The sequence below is a fragment of the Amblyomma mixtum genome, chromosome 1 (assembly GCF_055824585.1).
Source record: "Amblyomma mixtum isolate Tamu chromosome 1, ASM5582458v1, whole genome shotgun sequence".
NCBI lineage: Eukaryota > Metazoa > Arthropoda > Arachnida > Ixodida > Ixodidae > Amblyomma > Amblyomma mixtum.
Window position 1 is genome coordinate 166352739 of NC_143012.1, and position 23288 is coordinate 166376026.

The 23288-nt window shown below is 46.5% G+C and overlaps 1 protein-coding gene across 1 annotated transcript in view; it reads left to right on the forward strand.

Annotated features, from left to right (window-relative positions):
• The window catches only part of LOC149369693 (uncharacterized), a 76389-nt gene that overhangs the window by 16379 nt on the left and 36722 nt on the right, over positions 1-23288 (forward strand). Inside the window, exons 3-4 of the mRNA XM_089559298.1 lie at positions 18961-19008; positions 19430-19813. Coding sequence (XP_089415424.1) covers positions 18961-19008; positions 19430-19813 — 432 coding nt within the window. The remainder of the gene's footprint in view (positions 1-18960; positions 19009-19429; positions 19814-23288) is intronic.

Genomic DNA, 23288 nt, shown 5'->3' on the forward strand with positions numbered 1-23288 from the left:
TGCTTTCAGCGGGCATCCCAAATGCAAGCGGCGTTTGCTTCATCAAGAGGGCGAGAAAGAAGCCACAACCGGGTCTTAAATGCGGCAGTGTTCGCTTGCTTTGTTTTGTTTTTCAGTGAAAACCGTTTGTATCTACATTCCACTGCCCACCCACTGTGGCATTTCTAGACGCACTTCTGAAAAGAAGCGGCTTGATCCGAACTTTAGCTTTCGCACAAGGAAAGCGAGTGGCGTGAGATCATGCGTGAGCGCCTGAGGCGCCGACAGCGCAAATGCGCCCGCGGTCAGGGAACCAAGAGTGGCAATCCTTTCCGTTGGTATAGCAACGTCCGAACATGAGCAGACCATTGTGGGCGGAAGCTACTTTGAGAAACATCTTCACGGCCACCTCATGTTCTGAAAAGTTTCCGCGCTTTTGTATCATATTTATAGCCTGACCTTGTGGCCGGTTCTATCTTACGCCTTGAAGATAGCAGTCCAGTCCTTCAAGAATCTGTCAGCAAAGTACTTCGGATTCACGCAGACTTAAAAATTGATTGAGGAGAACTAAAAAGCGAGTTCACGATTTAGGGCAGAAATTTGCGACCTCATCATCTGCTGAGTCCTTGGCAAACAGTGACAAGAATATTGTAGTTGCGCAAGAAAAAATTAACGACCTCTAAAATGGCTCTATGCTATGCAATGTTCTATTTTACGGTATAGCTGATCCAGAGAAGTCGGTAACATGGGAAGAGTCTGAACGTCTCGTAAATGACTTTTCTAAAGAAAAACTTAGGCTTACTGTTCTTTCCAGAGCACATCGCCTGGGCCGCTTTTCTTCCCAGACAAAGCGGCCTATCATAGCCAAATTCTTTAATAAGAGGGAAGTTGACTTGGTTATGAGCCGAACCTATAAGTTAAAGAACACCAGCTTAAAGGTGCACTGAAGAGGAATCTGAACTTGTCTTTTTGCCGCGGGAACTCGATCTACACGTTCCGAGCTTTCATAGAAACTGCGATTTACTGCCCTGTGTGGCCGTTTTCCCCAATTAAATCGAATTAACGTCCGGCTCCCGCCTTTTTTTTTGAATTCTGCCTCGTACGGTGGGCGGAGTCGACCAACGCGTGGAGCGCCTTTCACCAAGTCCCGTTGCGGCTTGCCGCTCTGCCATCGGCGGAGTAATATGTAGTAGTCCGTAGTAGCAAATAGTCCGCGCGTATTTTTATTTCTTCGGGCTTATTTTGCGGCTATATTATCTGCGAATGAAACTATTTATTCATAGAAACCTAAAAAACAAAATAAAGCGAAAGCAAAGCCTCTACGGGACTGGGTGAAAGGCGCTCCACGCGTTGGTCGACTCCGCAGAATTAAAAAAAAAGGCGGGAGCCGGACGTTAATTCGTTTTAATTGGGGAAATCGGCCACACAGGGCAATAAGTCACTGTTTCTAAGAATGCTAGGAACGTGTGGATAGAGTTCCCGCGGCAAAAAGACATGTTCAGAATCCTCTTCAGTGCACCTTTAAGTATCTCGCGCGATTACTCTGAAGCCGTTCGCGATAAAGGAAGAATTCATTGCCACACCTATCGTTATCGATTCTTTCCTTGAATGAGCTTGGATTTAAAGGGTGCTGCATTTCGGGAGGTGCTCAGTCTTTTCTACCGTCCGCCCGACATATCAGGTGCGTTTTCAGATGAATATCATCGGGTGGTGAGTGAAATGTGTACACTTTTTCCCAATTCAGCTGTTATTATATTTGGAAATTTTAATTTTCCAGGCATTAATTGGCCAACACTTTCCATAGCGGCCACAGATGCAGCAACGCAGTCTGTTATCACTAACGCAACTCGTTAATTAACCAACGCGATCAACTAGAGCCTCTACCAATGTACTTGACTTAGTTCTCACAAACAAACCTGATAGGCCCCGCCGCGGTGGTTTAGTGGTTACGGCGTTCGGCCGCTGACCCGAAAGACGCGGGTTCGACCCAGCCGTGGTGGTCGAATTTCGATGGAGGCGAAATTCTAGAGGCCCGTGTACTGTGCGATGTCAATGCACGTTAAAGATCCACAGGTGGTCGAAATTTCCGGACCCTTCGCTACGGCGTCCCTCATAGCCTCAGTCGCTTCGGGGACGGTAAACCCCAATAAACCAAACCAAACCAAACCTGATAGAATTTCAGGCATAACTCATGGCGAAGGCATATCTGAGTACGATGTTAACACTGGGTGAATTAAATTTCATGCCGGTAAAAAGATTACTACTATAAAGAAAATAAGGCTTTACGGCAAAGCCAATTTTGATGCAATTAACAAATAAATATTAAAGATTTCAGATAAAATTTGGCGTGATTTTTGCTCTTGCTCTATAGAGCAGAACTGGACCCTTTTTAAAACTGCCCTCAGTGATCACATCGTCCATTTCATTCCCATGTTAACCATTAGGTGTTGTCACCCAACTTCACGCACTTTTTCGTGGCGTTCCCAGACACCCTTAGAGCGTGGGGGGGAGGTGGGAGCGGTCTCGGACTCAATGGGCGCGCTTCGATGTAGTTTAAACGGCGGCTTGGGCTAAAATGACAGCGGTCAACGCCCTTCTTATATAGGCTCGCTCCACGTCTGTGTGTTCCACGCGCCAAAGTAGGCGCCCAAATACACACAGTATCGGCCATGCAGTCTCCTTTTCCTCATCGCGCCGGCCGCTTGTCCTCATTGGTCAAAAGCCGGGAGTCGCTTCCAGGAGCATCTCAAAATTTCTGGCGTGGCGCCGACGTGCGAATGAAGAGGAGGGGGACATGTCTTAGCGCACGCAAGGCTACGCCCTCTCCACCAGTTAGGAGTAGAAGCATCTCCGACATTCTAGAAAAATCGACGTCATGGCTGACTCATTCCCTCCGGCGAGCGGTGTTGGGGGGAGCCACACACACAAGGCTAGTTGCTCTTCGGGGTTACCTTCTCACCCTTTTTACGACCCAGGGTGGCGAGATGCGTCCGCGCGGCGCTGTTTTTGTTTATTTTTTTCAGAAATGCGCCGAATTTCGTGACACTGCCCCTGCCATTAAGAATATTGTGCAACGATATTCACAAATCACAAAATTCGTGCGCACATGTATCCGCTCACAAACTGAATGCCAAAATACATACATCAACAATGATGTTTTCACATGCATAACAAAATGCAATCTTTCCCTTAGCGAAAAAGAGGATGTGCTAAAAATGCATTTCAAACGTATTGTATTAATTTCATATTTATTTCGCATTTTTTTGTCCCTATGCTTAAACTGCAATACGAATGCTTTCTAAGTATACTAGGAATAATATTTTAAACGTTCTTAAAAATACGTGAAAAGTACATTTTTGCCCGCTTAGCATATTTATAATGCATTAAAAATATAATAAAAATATACATTAGAAATATACTAAAAATATACATTTAATACATTAAAAATGTGTTTACTCGGGCTTAAAAAGAAGTCTACTGGGCGGCTCCATGGAATGACACGGGTTAATTCTTTAACTGGAGAACAAATCGTACACGGGTATTTATCATTAATCAACAGGAGTCTGATATTATAAGGTAACGTGATTGAATGGGAACGGCAGATACCTACACACACCATACCAAGACGACAGCGACACAGCAAACAACAAATCCTACGACAAGCGCTATACTTGGCTTGCCGTATATATACCCAGCGAAGCGACGCACTATTTTGCACGGTGAGGCCTTTTTTTGCGCAAATACTGTGGGCTGCCAAATTATCGCAGAAGTACCCTACTGGTCGCGTTCGAATCTGGGATTAATTGAGAACCGAATTGCTAGTTGAAACTTGCGTCAGGCACAGGTCAGGAGTCGGACTGTCAGCCAACAGATACATGGGCGTGTAAGGGAGCCGGTCTGCCCTGCCACACGGGGTCCTTTCCGCTGGCTTATTCGGACCCAGAAGTACCCAAGGCGCTTTTGCTGGTATAATGCTATCACGTTCTCACACAGAAATGTTCGAATGACATTGAGCGGAATGACATTCGAGAATAGGAATGACATTCGGACTCGACGGACTGCCGCGGTGCTGCACGACACTTTCGAAACGCATTCGAAAGCCTCAGCTCGTTTTCAGTGTACAGCGACGACGACGACGGCGGTCACACTAGTCCGACAACGACAGTATATATCACGCTGAACAACAGCATGTAATTATAGTGAAATATCTAGTTTACTATAATATAATTCTAGAGGGACACGTTTTTCAGGCCAACGACACCGACGAATCCGGTCGGCGGACGGTCAGCCTTGTCGGCGGCTGAGCGAGAGCGCGGTGATGAGGCGGCGGTGTGTATATGCTCGCGCTTCTAAATGAGCGAAACGAACGGCTATATTTCACGTGTGCATACCTGAACACTCACCAGCGATAAGCGCTTGCCAAATCAGTTTCAATCGACGACGGCTCTGTTCCCTTCAGCGACAACTAGGCCCAGCGAGTTCGCAGGGTTGGATCTGTGATTTCGGCGGTTGTGAAGAGCGAATCACAAGCTTTAGCTAATGCAAATGGTCACCAGGTGTCGTTTTGGCAACAGTGACCTGAAATCAACTATTGCTTATATCGCAGGGCACGCGTACAATGAACGGGAATCGCCGGTGTGACCCAGACTGCCGAGCCGTGCTTTACGGCCAGCAGCAGTCGTCGCCGTCGCTAGCTTGTGGATAACAAGTTAGGCCGTTTCAGTCAAAGCGAACAGTCGCCAGGCATACTTCTGGATAAAGTAGTTTAAAAAAAAGTACTGGTCACGTCGGAGAAAGCCGGGACAAGAAGCGAGAAGCGCCAGTCCTGCGCGATGCCAACAACCCGGCTTTCTCAGGCGTGCGATCGCATCATCGCTTCCCACACATTGTCGCACTGCGTAAACAATCACGAGTACAACCAGTAAAAAAGAAAACAGATTGTTTAATAGAACCAAAGCGCAGATTGCGTGTTATGGTATGTAAACAAGCGATGTAAACAACAGTATGAGTGCAGTCGTCCTCATCGGCGCACTCCCGGGGAAATTTCATGCTGACGCGGTTAATATTCATTGGCGTAATATTATCTTCAAGCACTCCCTTAGACAGAACACGTGTAGCATTGTTAGATGACATTCGGCTGGAAGGCATTCGAAGCGCCCGTGTAGCAGGGGTATAAGTGGTGATCACCTTCCTGCTAGAAGTTACCATAAACGAAAGGATGACAAGAAAGGGAAAGTTTTCACTCTTCGCTGAAACGTCATTTCGAGCCCTAGATTGTTCCACGGTAGCTTGAAGTGTAATGCAAATATGTTTACGCGGACAACCCATTTGTTAGAATTTAAATATACTTCAGACGGATTAATTGCGTATTTACGAAAGTACACTTTAAATAGATGGTCAGCACCAAAATGCGATGTCCCGAAACTGGGTTTTGAGCATTAGATTGTTCAACGACAGTGCGCTGCAAACATGCTAATGCGGACTGCCAATTTGCTAGAATTTAAGTGTTCTTTGGACGAATTAATTGCGTATTTACGGAAGTACACTTCAAATACATCGACGACACGCAAATGCCATTTCCCGAAACGCGATTTCGAGCACTCGACTGTTCATTACAGCTAGAAGTGTGCAAAGACGCTTAAAAGGACTGCCCGTTTGTTAGAATTGAAATATATTTCGGATGAATTAATTTCGTATTTACGAAAGTTCACTTTTAATACATTGACAAGATGCTAAAACTGCATACATATACGTTTACAAGGGCTGCCCGTTTTCTAGAATTCAAGTATACTTTCGATGAATTAATTTCATATTTCCGAAAATACACTTTTAATACACTGACAAGATGCTAAAACTGCATGCATATTTTTCATGTATTTGAAAAGTGCTCGAAGTATGCTTTAAATGAGGTGTTTTTGTGACATTTTAAAAATATATTTCGAATACCAAGCATGAAATTTCAGAAATGTATTTCCAACATATTTTTAGTGCATTCATGAATACAAAATATGTTTAAAATACATTTTAAATAGCCCTCCGTATATTCCAAACGTATTAGTTTTTGCTAAGGGTTACAATGCAATGGCGAGAATGCACTTCAACACACGCCGCGATTCGGCAGTACATTTACTCATCATTACAAACATGGAGCACGCAAGTACAGGGCATAGTTTCACCTATACTTCCAAGTTTGGCCTAAACAGTGAACTCGGAACGGGACTGTTTCACTCAAGGTTTCAGTCGCGCTCGTGGTTCTCTTTCGCACGCAACTCTGGCTTTTCTTCCGGGCGCGGGTTCAACTCTTTTTCTGCCTTTTGCTGACGCTTCTCTTTCGTACGCTGTTCTGACTCTGCTTCCTACTCGTACTCCTCTCTGTGTTTCGGCTCAATCTTCGGACTGTTCCTCTTTTCCTGTGGCCAGCGCGTCTGTTGCGAAGAAATATAACGCCAGATCGCTTATGACGGCTCCGCTTCTCGTGCCTTCTTTCTTTTCGGTGTGCGCTGTTCTGTTTGCGCTTTCGTCTCCAGGCGGAGTCCTTATTGAACGCTGGGCTCGTTCGTCTCGGCTTCTTTCTGACTTTGCTGCAATGTTTGTGCAGCTCGCTTGGACTCGATTCAGCTATCTTCAGCTTAATTCTCATTCGTCCTAGTCTCTTCCTGAATTTTTCCTAAGGCTCGTCCGGTTAGATTCCACTTTTATCGGCGGTGCTCGATTCGGTTCTCTTCCTTTTCACGTTCTTCCAAACTTTTCTGCAGGGCAAGACTGGTTGATTTTCACTTGCTTCATCCGAGATGGGCTCCCGCGACGAAGCCACTGGTTCAGTCCCTTTCTGTTATTTCTGGGCTGAAGTTTCTTCTCCTTCTGATATTTTCTTCTTTTTGACGACTCCTCGAGCACAGTGCCCATAGTGGGACTCATTAGTGATTTGAGGCACGTTCTCCTTATTTCCCAATTCTACTTCATTTGGTTCTTCCTCCAGTGCGTCACGTTCAGTGCAGTCGTCACAAGACTTTCCCTCCGCCTGTTTCGATACTGCACCGCCGTCTTCCACATCGGCGAAGGCCTCTTCGCTGCTCGAGGGTTCACTGGCAATGATTTCCCGGTTTTCATCGAGTGCGCTCTCCTCAGCTGCAGTTAGCTCAGAGATTGCACACTCAGTGCCACTTGACCACTCTTTCTGGTAGTCAGCACTGCAAGACTTCGACGTGTTGTGCTCGGAATTCTCGATAGAGGTCCGAACTGCTTCATCAAAGTCATCAGACGACTTCCTTAAGGTGCACTCTTAATGCAGCGTCAGAATGGTGTTCTCCTCAGTGCATACTACCTCGGTAGCAGCTACACTTTCAGTTTCTTCAGGAATTGGCACTCCGGTGTTGTCTTCACTCTCTTCTATCTCACTTGTAGGAACGGGTTGTTCCATAACCAGGCTTTTGATCCGTGGAGCTAGTCACAACCTCTTCTGTTGTTTCTAACGATCAGTCTCGTTATTACTGCATATGTTTTCCCTAGAGGCTAACAAACGACACCCCTTTTCTTAGTCTTAGCTTGTGCTTGCGCCGCCTTCTCTACTGTAGACCTATCGCTTACCGAACTTTATTCCGTATGGGGTGCGACGGTCCCGTCAACCACACCGGTGGCCCAAATTTCTTGGTCGTTCGGCGATCTCGCGCCCTTGATGTTACCCAGGATGAGGTCATACAGCAGGCGCTCCATGCACAGCGCTGTCACTTCTTCGGTTAAGTACAGAGTGTTCACGTGCACTCTGGCTTCATGTAACAGTTCAGCGGAACCATCCACGAAATACACAGGGCTCATCTCTCCAGTAAGTTCTTCATCGCTAACCAATTCCCTTTTGATGCAAACTCCGGTGCTTCCGGTGCTTCTCAGAATGAAAACAGACTTTCCTCCAGTTTTGCCGGGGAGAACTGGCATTCCCTCAGTTAGAGACCCTGGTTTGACGCCCGTAACTGTGCACAACACTGGAGGTTTCTCCCAGTGCGCCTGTTCTGCACGGTCGGCCCTAAAGTCTTCCTCCTCGCTGTTATACGAAGAGGCACAGGGATGCGATACCTGTGGGACTGGCTTCCCAAGACTTGGGCACGCCGCTGATTTGTGCCCCTTATCTGCACACTTGAAACAAACAGGCATTCTATTGCTCACTAAGTTGCTACGGCAATCCGAGGCATAGGGGCCTATCTTCTTGCACCGGTAGCATTTCGGCGGGGGCTCTGGCACTCTACCTTTCTTGCCCCTTCCTTTGTTTAGAGCTGTGAGCTGAACACTTTTCCTTTCACTTTGCGCTTCTCGTTATAATTGCGTGCTCTCTCTCTTCCTTCGATTTCATGGTTCCCCCAATCCGCAATCTCGGATTCTTCCAGGCCCAGCTGACGACCCAACTTCACGATATCTCCTAGATCCATTTTGGAGTCACACCTGTTTAAGCCTCGAGCATAACTCAACTCGGCAAACCGTAACCAACCACCTCTGCGCGGCACCTCACAGTATCGCTCTTCTGCTAACACTTCTTTACGACTTCTTCGTGAACACGTTTCGACTCTTTCTCCGCTTTCCGCGCTTACAAGCACCAAACGCCCTGTCCGCGGACGCCAGAATATAATGTCACCCAACTTCACACATTTTTGCGTCGCGTTCCCAGACACCCTTAGAGCGTGTGGGGGTAGCGGTCTCGGACTCAAAGGTGATGCCCTCGACTCCGCGTGGCCAGCTACCAAATGACAAGAGGGTTTTGGTCATTTGGTGCCCAGCTTTTGCCGGTCGCAAGCCAGAGAATGGGCCGGAGCCAAAGGTTGACTAACAAAACAAAGTTTATACAGCAATGAGACGATACAAAGGATTTCACAATCACTACTACAAACACATACCAAGTGATCAACAAAATAACGCAACTTGTGCAAAGCTACTCTGGAGAGAGACTACAATACAAAGGAAATATTGCACCTAAAGTGCACTAACACAAGAGAGAGGCAAACAAACAAAACACAATTTGTTCACCGGGCACTGCCACAGTCCGGCGACCAGATGTCCACGACGATACCATCCCGCAGACTGGCGCGCGCTGCCTCGTCGGTCCGTGGCTGGGCGAGTGGTGTGGTCCCGGGAGTCGAGCGGGCGCGCTTCGATGAAGCTTAAACGGCGGTTTGGGCTAAAATGACAGCGGTCAACGCCCTTCTTATATAGGCGCGCTCCAGGTCTGTGTGTTCCACGCGCCAAAGTAGTCGCGCACATAGAGTATCGGCCGTGCGGTCTCCCTTTCGTTCTCGCGCCGGCCGCGCGTCCTCATTGGTATAAAGCCGGGAGTCGCTTCCAGGAACATCTCGAAATTTCTGGCGTGGCGCAGCCGCCTATGTGCGAGTGAAGAAGAGGGGGACATGTCTTAGCGCACGCAAAGCTACGCCCTCTATGCCGGTTAGGAGTAGAAGCATCTCCGGCATTCTAGAAAAATTGACGTCATCGGTGACTCATTCCCTCCGGTGAGAGGTGGTGGAGGGGGCAGGCACACACAAAAGGCTAGTAGCTCTCCGGGGTTTCCTTCTTCCCCGTTTTACGACCCGCGCTGGCGAGATGCGTCCGCGCGGCGCTGTTTTTGTTCCTTTGTTTCAAATATGCGCCGAATTTTGTGACACCTGTGATAAAAGATCTCCTTGGTTTACCACCCGTCTTCGGCGGCTGAACAAGAAAAAGAAAAACTATACATGCAGAGAAAACTGAACGGTCTTGTCAGTTGACATGATAAATACAGTGTGTGTGAAAAGGATTACAAGGTACTCTTAAAATATACTCGGCTCAACTTTTTTCTCACGACTTGTCTTCCATGTTGAAAAATAATATTCGCCGCTTTTGGCGTACGGTAAACCCAGTAATTCGACCTGACATCACTCATACGGATCCTCTTGGTGTTCGTATCCCTTAATCCGAGTGCGCTCAACTTCTTAACGATGCATTTGTAACGGGGTTTCACAGATGAAGACATTACTTTCTTGCCTGAATTAAGTGCATTAGTGGGACTAGCCATGGACGAGATAGTCATCAGCGAGCCTGGTGTTTTATCTGTAATAAACAATCTTAAAACATGTTCTAGCGCTGATCATGTGGGCTTCAATAATAAAATTTTAAGGAATACATCACATAGTATTTGTTGCATGTTAACCGCATTATTTTTGCCGTCGCTATCAACTGGCACCATTCCTTACGACTGGCGCATAGCTAAGACCTAATTTCAAATCAGGTGGTCATGCTTCTCCTCTTAACTATCGTCCCATCTCCGTAACAAGTACAGTTTGTAAATTACTCGAGCATATCAAACATACTCGAGTCATGAACTATCCTGAAGATCATAACATTATCTTCGATCATCAACACGGTTTTCTCCAAGGCTACTCATGCGACACCCAACTTGCCGGTTTTATTAACGACACACATTCACTGATTGACGCTATTTTTCAAGTTGATTTAATATTTTTAGATTTTTCTAAAGCATTTGATCGCGCGCTCCTCACCAAAGGTTGCTGCTTAAACTTTCACAGCTGAACAGTTACCTGAAGGTTATTACATGGCTAGCAGATTTCCTCTCATCTAGGATCCAGTTCACATCAATTAACGTCTCTAACTCATGTTATGCTAATGTTACTTTTGCAGTTCCACAAGGAAGTGTACTGGGACCTTTACTTTTTCTCATCTATATTAATGATTTGCTCAGTTGCGTGATGTCTAGAATCAGACTATTTGCTGACGACTGTGTGCTTTGTCGATGTATAACCTGTAACACTGATAGCCGATTACTGCAGTCTGATCTAGAAGCGATAAGCACATAATGTTCTAATTGGTTAGTGCCGTTAAATCTTTCCGAAAATGAGGCCATGTCTTTCACCAATAAGCCACGTATTCCTACCACCTACTCTTGTGATAGCAATAGCGTAGAATTCACCGCAAGTTACAAGTACCTTGGCATTTACCTTCAGTCCGACTTATCATGTAATCATCATATTAATCTCACTCTCTCCTCCGCTAATCGTACTTTCGGACTTCTCAAACATAATTTAAAAGATTCCGCAACAGATGTAAAAAAATCTAGCGTATACAAACCAAACCAAAACCAAACCAAACTTTAACTCAAATAAGCATCTGGCATTTGGGATCCTAATCAGACTTATATCATCAGTTACATGGAAGCCCTGCAAAAACGTGCTGCGCGATTCATCTTTTCTGATTGTTCATGTTACACTAGCATCACCTCAGTAAAGTCTAAAGCCGGGTTAGATTACTTAGCACTGCGCCGTAAAATTTCGCGCCTATAACTTTTCTATAAAGCTTATCACCATACTTCCCTTCATAGGGAATTTTTTTCAGCCACCGCAAGTTATGCTCCCACGTCGTGGTCATCCTCCCAAGTTAAACGCATCAACTGCCAGTCATCCCATTATGGTTATTCTTTTCACCGCGCACAATACCGAATGGAACTCTTCACCATCAGATATTGCCACAGAATCTGACCTAAATAAGTTCAAACACCTTATTGAGTAACGTTTCAACTACTAAAAAGGTCGTTTTTTTTCGGCGTAGTTTCTTCCGCCTTGTCTTCTTTTTATTTTTTATGTTTGATTTGTACTTCAGCGGACTTTTTGTGGCTTCGTCCTTTTCTTGCCGTGCTTTTATTTATTCCTAAAATTTTGCTGCATTGTTCTGACTCTTTTGTGGATGCCTATTTTCAATAATATTTGTGATTTCTGTTTTATTTTAGTGCATTATTATAACATTTAATCAATGCCTTGTACCCGCTTCTTCCCCCCCCCCCCACCCCTATGTAATACCCTCGAATGAGGGTCTTGTTACAGCAAAGCAGTTAAATGATCCAGCTGTATGACAAAAAGTTAGACGTTTATTTCTAAAAACTATGTTGCCCAAGAAACCTCAGAACGACAAAAAATACAGCTCAGGCAGCAGAGGAGTCACAAAAACTTGGTTTTTAGGCAAGTGTAACTAATTTTATGTCTGTCGTCCTCATGTTTGGTAGGTTTCCGCTTAAGGGGATAAATATAAGTGGTTCTGTTCCTCGCGAGACCTTGCGCTCTCTTGCAATCACGGAACGAACGGTGAAAGCAAGAGGCACTTCGCAAGGGCAATTTGGCGCTTTGGAAAGAGAAGGTGACATGAACCAGAGTCCAGAACGAGCCACAATGCCATTGAAAACGTAGTCCTCCTGACCATGGCAGCAATGGAAGTGCCGCTTGGTCGTCGTGGAAGCGAGAACATGATTTTTTCGTCAAGCTTGTGCATAGTTTCTAGCTGATGGTGGCTATTTGTTGTTACAAACAGTGGTAGCGTCATTATATGCCACGCGAAAACTGCTTGCCAAATAGCGGCACTGCGATAAGTCTGTGAGCAGAAGGGGCTACGCTAGTGGAAAAAGCTTGAAGCACTGGAGCCTGCCGGTAACCGCCACGCCCTTGCATTACGTGGCGGTTAAATGCCTAGAAACGCACAATTACACTACTCAATAAATGCATCTTTTGTCTTCGCTCACTCCTGGCTGCCCACGATTTTCAAAGTCGTATTTAATATCCAGCAAAATGTGTCGAAATAAGGTGGAAAGTGACATTTTTTTCGTGTAAAACTGAATTTGAAAGAAAGGAATTCGGTGCACTCATAACATTGTTTTAGGATTAAACCCAGACCACCCAGTCCGATAGGTGCAACGAGTCCGGAAACAGGCAAAACACGAGCAAATAAATAAAAAGCAGGGATGATAAAACACAGGCGCGCGGTAGACCGTTAAAGAAGATTTCACACTTACGATGATCACTGAAGAACTACTCGAGCTAAGATAGAACAATAATTTTTCGAATTCATTCCAATGCCTGTAAACATTATTCCAACAATGAGGTAATGGTTTTACCCTGAATTAATCCGACCTATGCTTCTGACGAAGTATTGTTCTTAAGAAAAAATCTCCATCTGGAACACATTTGTCTGTGCTCATTGCTGGTATTATTGTTCATTGCTGGCATTATTTTTCATTGCTGGCATTATTGAAACAGGCCCATAATTTTCAAATTCTTTTAAGGACCTGCTCTTATGTAGTTTCGTTGTTATAGAGATTTTAATTTTATTTAATATGGAGCTGTGGTCCTCAAAACTATTTAGCCTGTAGAGAAGCACTTACTGTGATATCGATAAGTCACGCTGCAAGTGCCCAATGGTGCTGTTATGGTTCCTGCAGGTTGCTTCGAGTCAAAACTTAAGAATATCTCACGAATGTCATGTAGTGCAATCAACTTGCAGGGAACGAGATGAAGCTCTGGCATATAGTGTACGAGAGAAAACAGGAGAATTTTCAAAGCCTTGAAGTTAACGCATTAATTGCATCACCACATAACGCAAATCTCTGAATGACTAGTATTACTTCCCTAATTGATTTCCTCGGGTTCCTTGTGAACAGGTAAATAATACCTTACCAAATTTTACGTGAAGACTCTCTGTAAAATAAAAAAAACGCATTGAAGGAGCACCGCTTAGCTACTGTATTCATGACAGTGACTTTGTTTCGTAGCAACCTGAAAGCATCTTTTTTCCATTGTTGGCTTGGGCAGGCTCGTATTTGTACTATGTAATTTTTCAAATAAATAATTTATTTATTATTATTATGTGTGTTATTGGGACAGCGTGCGCAACACACCCCAATCTCATCGGCTCACGCAGTGGCTTTTAAAACTTCATTAAAAAGCATTGGAAGCAGTAGAAAAGCAGTGGAAGTTCACACACGCCACGTATTCTCTTTAAGCGTTCGGTGCTGACGTAGGGCCCCTCAGTTCGTGGTCAATTTCCGCGCCGCCGACTGGGGGCCCTGCCGCACTCAGTCCTCGTCGCCAACTTCGTAGCAAGGTGCTGGCCGATGTCGGCAGTCAAAGCTGCGCTTTTGCATCTCTTGCTCAAGAGACGCGCTCTGACGCGCTTCCGACCTGATGTTCTGGAAAGTTCCCTGTCGTGACACGAGGGTTCCCACGTTAATAGGGATTTCCAAGTGTCATGAAAATGCGAGTTGAAGCTGTTGACCATGCACAAATTTATGAGACATTGCTCCAACAGAATTTTGCGGGGAAGTGTTGACTGCGTGCGCTGACGCCCGGACATGCTGGATCCAGTCCGCCTCGCCTTGTTTGGTGTTGGTGCAGTAGGGAGCCAGTCGGTATTGAACTGTCTGATCCGTCCGCTCCGTGAGGCCATTCGCTTGCGTATGGCTCGCCGACGCAAAGTGGTGCTGGACTGCTGCCCGGCGCAGATAGGCACGGAGTTCACGGCTCCGAAAGCTGGTGGAACGATCCGGTGTTAGCTTTCGGAGAAGCCCGTGCTTCGATTCGAAGCGATCTTGCATAAAGTCAGCGACATACTTAGCAGCGAGAGAGGGCACGGCAGCAATCTCTACAAATTTGGAAAGATATACGACAGTTAGTAATATGTACCAGTTTCCCGCTGTTATTTTGGCAGTTGCCCATTGCGATCGATCCCTATGGCGTGAAAAATAGTTGCAGGCAATGCAATGGGCGTGGGAAGCCCAGGCTGGCATCCCGGAAGATGCTTGTGCTGCTGGCAGACTTCGCAGCCCAAACGCTGCTGCCCATTTTGGGCCATCAGACGCGCTCCTGCGCCTTTCGCAACGTTGCTTGCTGACCGATGTGCCCTCCTGTAGGTGAGTGGTAGATGGCGTGAACGACCTACCCGGGTGGAGGTGCAGGCAGCACGAGAAGATGCTGCTCATCTTTGCGATTGCTGAGCCAGTGGCGGCGGTACAAAGTAGCACTCCGCAAGACAAACTTAGAGTTGCCGCCAAGTGTTTGTACTCGTGTCGAGCCTTCGTTACGTCCTGCTAACAAAATAACAGCCACGTCTCGTTGGACGCGCTTCGAGAGCAGCCGTGAGCATCCGAGTTTGGCGACAAGGTATCAGCAATGCGGTTAAGAGCCCCGGCCTGTTGCCGGACATATGTATATTTTTGGAGCGAAATTACCCAGCGAGCGAACTTGTGCTTCAGATGCTGCTTTGTGAACATCCAGGCGATGGCGGAGTTATCTGTGACGATGGTGAGCTTGGTGCCAAAGATACGGTGACGAAACTTGTCGTCGACACTCCACACCACCGCGAGGCATTCTAATACGTTGGAGTGGTAATGGCTTTCCGCTGGTGGCAGTTTGCGGCTAGCGTATGCAAGGATGTGCTCGGCACCCTGGGGGTCGCGCTGGAGTAGGACCGCTCCGAGGTCGACGTGGCTGGCATCGGTGTGCACTTCAGTCTGCCAGCCTTCGTGAAAGTGACTTAGCAAAGGGCACCAAGTCGGCTGATCTTTCTTTTAGTGTTTGAAAGGCTAGTTGTTGCCGTTCATCTCATCTAAAAGTCTCGCCCTGCTCAACACATTTCTGAGGGGAGCTGCTGTGTATGAAAAGTTTGCGGAAACAGGAAGCCATGCCAAGGAACGGCTGTAGTTGCTTTGCAGTGGTGGATGTGGAATAGTTTGTGGCGGCCGCTATCCGCTCAGGAAATGGGTGAATGCCCTCCCAAGAAGTATTGTAACCGAGATAAGAGATCCTTGGTTTAACCGGAAGCGGGCTTTTAAGTCTCCCAAAGACGCTGTCTAGATGCCGTCGGTGGTCATCCTTGTTCTCGCCGTGAATAAAATATCATCGAAGTAGACCACGCAAGCGTGGTTTTTGAGAGCCCAGCAGCACGTTCATGGCATGCTGGAATGTGCTGGCCACAGTGCGCAGCCCGAAAGGCATGTGTCTGAACTCGCACAGTCCAGAAGGAGTGCGAAAAGCCGTCTTTTGTTTGTCTTCTTCGGCGACGTTTATTTCCCGGAGCTGTAGTGACAAGGCTGTGAAGGTTGCGCGAAGGAGGGCCTGGGCCGGATCCGCCGAGGGGGCGTTGATGTCGTTCTCGGACTGGAGGGAGGTGCCGGGCGGCGAGTCAGGAACCCGGAAAACTTCCCGGCCGCTGCGAAGGAGGAACAGGTCGGTGAGATCGCGTTCGGGCCCGGCGTTTGTCGACTGTGTCATACTGACGAACCAAAGGGGACACGCAGCCGTTCGTGATGATTATGATGATTTTGTAGTCAGGCTGAATGGCACGTACACACCGGGGGGGGGGGGGGGGTATTGGCAAGGTGCATAGCGTAGACAAAGAACGCTCCCACTTCAATCACATCGTCTTCATCGCCTTCGCCTTCTTGGCGCATCCACTTTCTCTTGGTTACTACTCCACAGTGTTTGCTTTATACTCGAGAAGAATAAAGTAGAGCAGCATTAGTTAACAGTGGACAACCGTTTGCCGGCCAGAAACAAGCTTTACTGCGTTCAATACGCAGTCAGGGGGAGTCATCTGTGATACCCAGGAGCACCGCCGCGTTCGTTATCCAGATTTCAGCGTGCGCCGCATGCATACGCCTTGTGACAAGACCTCATAGTCAGTAGTGAGCACCCTACAGTATATCAAGGCGTATTGAGCTGCGCCTGTGCCGCATATGTCTGGTACCGATTGGAGACGTTGTTTATCCAGCTACTGTCAATGGCCCTTCGGTGCGTGAGGGGACATATTACACGTAATGATCTTTCAAATGGCTCCGAAAGAACTTGGGAGTAATGGGACGTTCTCTTTGCATCGTCTGTACGATGGCTGATCTTTGCAACTTAGAACTCTCAGGCGATCCTTTGTGTATCATTAAATGCGTTAGCAGTAAAACGTTCATGATATCCTTGGGTGACACTCTAAATTTTCTTATATTCGAGGTGGTTTCAGTCAGGGATTGCAGCTCAAAATGCATAGAAATGTATCATGGTGTCCCGCAGGGAAGTATTCTCGGCCCTTTATTATTCAAATATACATAAACAATATAGTGCAAATACACAGTGGAATAGATTTTTTTATTTACGCAGATGACACAAGTATTTTCTTTTCGGGAAATGATGTTAACAGTTTAGTTCAGTTTGCCAATGAAGTGCTGGAGAAGCTTTACCGCTGGTCTCGTAGCAGTACATTGCCAATCAACACGAAGAAGAATAGCGCTGTGTTTTTTTTTGGAAAAAATGGGCAGATTTGCTATTGTGCGAGCTTATTCTTAGCTGGTAATCGAATTGAAATAGTCAGTGCAGTTAAAACGTGGGGAGTTCTTTTCAATGAGCATAGCTCGAGCTGTAGTAATAATCAGAAGATGCCAGCCATAGAGTTTCTTACTATTACCTAGAGGGAAAGCTGGCAGCCCGTCTATGGGAGTTTGCATGGCGACCCCTCGAGACCACATCAGCCACCATGGGCGCTCAAAGCATCATGGGGCGGTGAGCTACTTTTTGCGGAACTGCAACTTTTGGCCAAAAAATAATAGAAAAATAAAGCTGTTTGATAACTACAAACGTCCTAACATTCAATATCTTGCCTAATGATTGCAACAAACGAGCAGAAAAGCATTTAAGTGCAAAGTTTGCCAAAATAAAAGATGACTAGCTTTCCTATTGGCCAAGTGATGAACACTAAAAAAACTAATATTTCATAATTAACAGGCGCACTTTAAGGTGTTTTTTAATAGCATTTCGGAAAAGTGAAACCTTTCATTGGCGTTGTGTGTCGTCGCGTTTTCACTACTATGGGTTTTGCCCACTGCGTTCGCGCGAAAGTCGTCTGCGCACACACGAACAGCGTTTTCGAAATGAAACGTTTTAGTAGTGCCACTCCATGTTCCCGAAAAATTACGACTGTGCTGCAACAAGTAGCTCACCGCCCATGATGCTTTGGGCGTCCATGGCGGCTGATGTGCAGCGCCGCCAGCTTTCCCTCTAGGTAATAGTAAGAAACTCTATGATGCCAGCGGAGGCTTCCTAATAAAGTAGAGCTTATTCTGTACCATGCTCTTTTCGAGTCAGACGCCAGATATTGCCATTTGGTGTGGGGTAACACTATATACACTAATATTCAGAAACTTTTGTCTTTACAAAAACAGGCCCTTAGAGTTATATCTAATGTAGATTATTTATCTCCTACACAATCATTATTTTCCAGGCCAGTGTTGTTGTTGGCCAATGTTCTACACTAGTTTCGGCTTTTACACATTTATAAATCACAGCTTCACGATTGGGCCAATCATTTATTACATATGACTAATATGAACGTCAACCCAGTGCCCCGGATAACAAGACACCATGAACACTGGCACGTACCGCGTCCGGAAATTACTAACGGTCTGCAGTCTCTACGATACCTCCTTTCTTCTCTACTGAAAAAGTTTGGGTTCAGAAGTGCTGCTATTTGCTCTGTAACGGTGAACTACATTAGAAATCTGTTTCTCTATTGTGTTGTATTTGCGTGTGTGTACAGCGTAGTATGCGAAATGCTTTTGGTTTCATCCACGATTACATGTTAATTCCTTACAAATCATTTGTAATTAGGTCGTTTGTGTCTGGCCCTATAGTTTGTGTTTTGCAAGGAGCCAAAAGTGTTGGCCATTGCATTTTCTACGCAGTGTATCGTTTTCCTTTCGTTTCTTTTCAGCCTTTTTTCTTTCTTTTTTCCCTCACCAAACTTCTACTGAAGCAACATGGGGCTTGGGAGTTTCGTCAAGCTGCAATTGCGGCTTTTTTTGCTTCTCCTAAGCCATGTACGTGACTGAAAAATAAACCTTGAAACCTTGGTACACTTAAGGTTGTTATATCCGAGGTCAACACACTATGTTCGTTACATTCATGGTTAACTCACAGAAAGATTGATATGTACGAGGTGTCATCATGAGGTTCATTGTATTCAGGTAGTACACCAAGATGGTAAAGGTAGCATACTAAGATCGCAGCTTGGTGGGCAGATTGCCGCCTGCCACTGGGTACTGACAGACGACAGTCCTCATTTCCGCTTGCACAGACCCATGCTAACGCATGAATAACTGGTATAACGTGAAATTTTGACCCTGCTTTCCTGTGTGTCTCTGTGCAGGACAGTGACATCTCGAAGAGTGCGGCGCGCGGTCGTCGACGCAACCAAGTGAGTAGGCACTAAGCTTGGACACCCATTGCAATCGTTGCTATTTGATGAACGAGTACCTTCTGCTTTGCCTGCTGGGTTTTTGCAACTTAGGCGTCGGACTGTATAAATTATGTGCGAATACGCTTGCGCTGTTTCATTGTAGGCTTGGATTGATCGTCGTTCATCCGCCGGCGTAGGGTTGCGCGTCGATGGAGACGTAATATTTGGAGCAGTTGCTTCGTGGTTCTGCATGTCTCGAAGTACTGTTCAAAATTTTTAAAAAGGAAAATGTCATAGTAAGAACATGTTTTACCTCTGCAGAGCGTCGGTTCACTACGTGGTGGCACAAATCCCCGTTCCTCTCCAACGTTGTTGCCTTTTCCGCATGCTAACTGCAGCTGCCATGAACCGGTGCCGCTAACCGTCCTTCCTTTCACAGAAATCTTTTGCAGCGCACGCTGTCGACTTCCCGGGAGCGGTTATGACTGCCCTGGCCTGCAACACCAGTCTCGCTAGACTCGTTGTAGACTCATCTTTTTCCGTTCACAAATACGGCTCAAGCTTCAGGCGGATGCTAGCCAATCCATGGGCCCCCATCTCGCTGACCGTGATGTGTCGCCATCGCTCTCATCGCCGAAAGGCCAACTTGGTGTTCGAGGCGCTGGTGGCAAATACAACGGTGGCAACTCTTAGCGTCGAAGGCTTCGATATAGATGCCATGGATGCGAAGTCGTTCTCCAAGCTCCTAGCCCAGAACGCCACCATCAAGGATGTCAGCCTGGTGGATATCATTTGGACGATGAGGCAACGGCATTTACTACCAGTAAGTGGAAATGGTTGCCTCAGACTGCGAGCGCCATTTTGCTATATTATTAAGAACATTCAGGCTTTCTACTTATAATTTATTTGTCGCTTTATGAGCTAGCACCACCGCTAACTATGGGGATTTTTTCATTCAGCCCGGATGTCAGCAGGCTTTCGACGTTCACGTCGGAATGGAGAATATCCATGTCCGTCGGCATCGCGAATCTACGAGCATTTCACGGTGCACACTTTTCGCGAACATCCGTGGGGTCTCGTGTTATTCGGATCTCATTAACGCGGCATGGAACTCCTCAGCTGAATCATTGCGACTTTCGCAAGCCTCATGCGGGTGCTGCGACTGCTTCGGCTGCTGTTACGCGATACTTTACCACCTGGTCTAGTGATCCTCCACTTCACCTCGACAGGCCACAGCCTCGCCATCTCCCGTGCCTCCGCGGCGAGTGAGCCACCATACCCTCAGGAAGCGGCGGCACCGCTTTTTCTTCTTTCACTCAGATCTTCCTGCCTATCCCCACAGAACGGCTGTTTCCTCCCTATCATCCTTGACGCGTCAGCTGTGTAAACCGGCTTCCTCTCTGCCGGAGCCACGCTCCGCTTGGCCGGTGCCATAGCAACCAGGGGCGCTCGTTCCGGGCTTTCACTCTCTCCCATCAGGAGAAGAGAGTGAACGCGTTTCGGCTCTCGTCATCATCGTCCTCATCGAGACTACGCTCACTGCAGGGAAAAAGGTCTGCCCAATACTGCTAAAATTAACCATGTCCTCTGTCAGCAGCGGCCACCGTAACCTGCAAATTTCTTAATCTCAACCTCCCGTATACTAGTCTGCCGGCCCCCGCTTCGCTTGCCTTCTCTTGGAATCCAGCCCATTTCCTTTAACGACCATTGGTAATGTTGCTTTGGCCTTACATGCCCTGCCAAAGCGCACTGATTCCTCGTGATTTCGACTAGGATGGCATTAACCCGCGTTTGTCCTCTGACCCACTCTGCCGTCTTCCTGTCCACGAACGTTACACTTGTCATTTTCCATAGCTCGCTGCGTTGTCCGTAACTTAAGCTGAACCCTTGTCCGTGGCCTCTACGTTTCTGCCCCATATGTGAGCACCGGTAATACACACCTGTTATGTACATTTCTTTTGAGGGGTATTGGTAAACTGCCATTCATGATCTCCCCCAGGGGCGTCTGCAACATGCAGATGTTGGTGAGTTGCGACACCACGGGTTCCTGAGCATCCGTAGGGACATCCCAGCAGGATGATGATGTTGAGCAGTGCTTCACCAAGGACTGGAGCACCCGCACATAGCCGTGCGCGGTTCAACCACGTTCGAGGAAACGGGGATCATGATGGTTGAGGCGGTGCCGAGCGTTTGGACCTTTAAGGCTCCTCGGCGGAGGCAACACATCAGTTTAGCTCCAGCTCCCTGTAGACGGCACCTCCGGCCTGACCGGACCGTGGGAAATCGGCAGTCGCCCTTTCCTGTTCTCCTCTGCATCTTTTACTTTCCTATCTCCTTTGTCACGCCTCTCCTGTCTCCTCCTTTCTTAGTTTTTCTTCCTTTTCTGGCGGCTAGGGTTAACCATGTGCGGTGCAGTTACCATGTGTTGCCCCATATTTGGTTATAGTCGTGTACAGCTGGCGTGGGCAGGACTTGCTTGCAAGTTTCTGTCCCGTCCCCTCGTTGGGCTGCATGGGGGATGGCTGGCACCAGAGCCGAACAACACATTTTTCATCGCTCTTCCTTTCCAGCCAAATGATCGCCCTCACACAAGAGGGCGGAACGAGGCGACTGAGTTCTTTCAGAAAAAGGAAGGTAACTTTTCCAAGGTACCATGTTGTATACATCGAAGCTGAAGGAAAGCCAGAAAGAATTTTGTCCCCCTTCATATTATCCAAGTTCTTGAAATACGCCTTGGGCCCAGGTTACAAAGTAACCTAAATGGCCAGCGGTGATTTGTTACTTGAACTACAAAATGGTGGGGGGTTGTGAGATTTGGAAGAGAGAGGGGGGAATGGCCGAAACATGTGAAAGGGGTTTGCAATTCCCGGAGAATTAGTCGGCAGTTCAGAAGGCAATGCCAATAAGAGACAAGTGAACTGAAAACGCAAAGGCGCCAAAGTATTGTTGCAAAGCCAGAGAAAAAGCATCATATTCGGCGCCCAAAACCTTTGAAGCAAGAAATATGGAGCTTCCTGACAGACTTCGCCAAACCGGCTTCAGACACTCGCGTAAGGTGCGGGGCCGTTAACGTGGCCTTTGTTAGTTCAAGATGGCCTAGAATGTTACCATAGAATAACAAAAATATAAAACAAATAAATATAATATGCGAGCAGAACGCACGCTTTTTGAATTTAATAAACAGTACATGTGGCAAACAATGTAGGTTAACATACGTCTAACACCTGTTGAGAGGATTTGTTCTCTGGTACATGAAATAATCCTTTATTTTTGTTGGTATGAAAGTTTGGCACAAATAAAAAGTAGAAACAAGCAAAAATGTGTTGAATTGTGATTGGTAACTAGTTGATACGCTTTTCTTTAATAAAGGTCATGTTTTAAAAGCGAAAAAAAAAATGGCCTGTAAATAAGCAAAGGCGTAAGCAAGGCCTGTAGCCCTCAATGCAAATCGTAGAAGAGGACAATAAAATGCACAAAAACAAGAATTTGGAAGATTACGATTGGCAGGAAAGGGAGGAACTAGCAAATCGGAAAACATGTGAAGGCGTAATCACAAGGGACGGGGTTCATAAGCTTAGGAATCGTAGTCCCTATCCGCATGTTCGCAATGTAATATCTAAAATATGAAGCCACTGCTTCGTTTCTGGCCGTTGCTAAAACTACGCACAAAGTCGTTTCAGCAACTACACTTGCACTAAGCAATTACGATTGATTCCGGGCCTCCCTTACGCAGACGCCCGCTGCACAGTGGCACTGAATTTTTTTTTTATACTGAAGCAAACAGAATGCTTTTTAAATAAAATAAATATATGAAATGAAACCTATTTGATTTTTTTGGAAGGAAGTGTGTTTTGGCTAGTTCCAAGATACTCGCCCAAGCAGAGCGTCCAAACGCGCTTTCGAATGCATAAAGTTCCATGTCAAAATAGGCGGGTTATTACACCAAAAAATCGGACAAAGGCAACAGCGGGAGCTCTGTCTTTGTATTCTCAAATAAAGATAATGATTAGCGGTTTAGCTAAGCCATATACAATTACAACAATCATTACGAATGGGTCGCGCCGTAAATTCTTAAATTTACGGGATCTTTTAAATAAATTTTAGTGCTTAGTTGCAGTACTTTCTAGTTGTCCAGTATTCAGAATAGAATTGTATCTAAATATGATAGTTGGTCTGCTAGGTGTCGTCGTCTGTCTTCTGTGACAGACCAGTTTCTGTTCGACGGAACATGCCGGCAGTTATTTGACAGCCGAAGGTGTCGTCGCGTGGTTTTACTACTCAAAATCAGCGGAGGGACG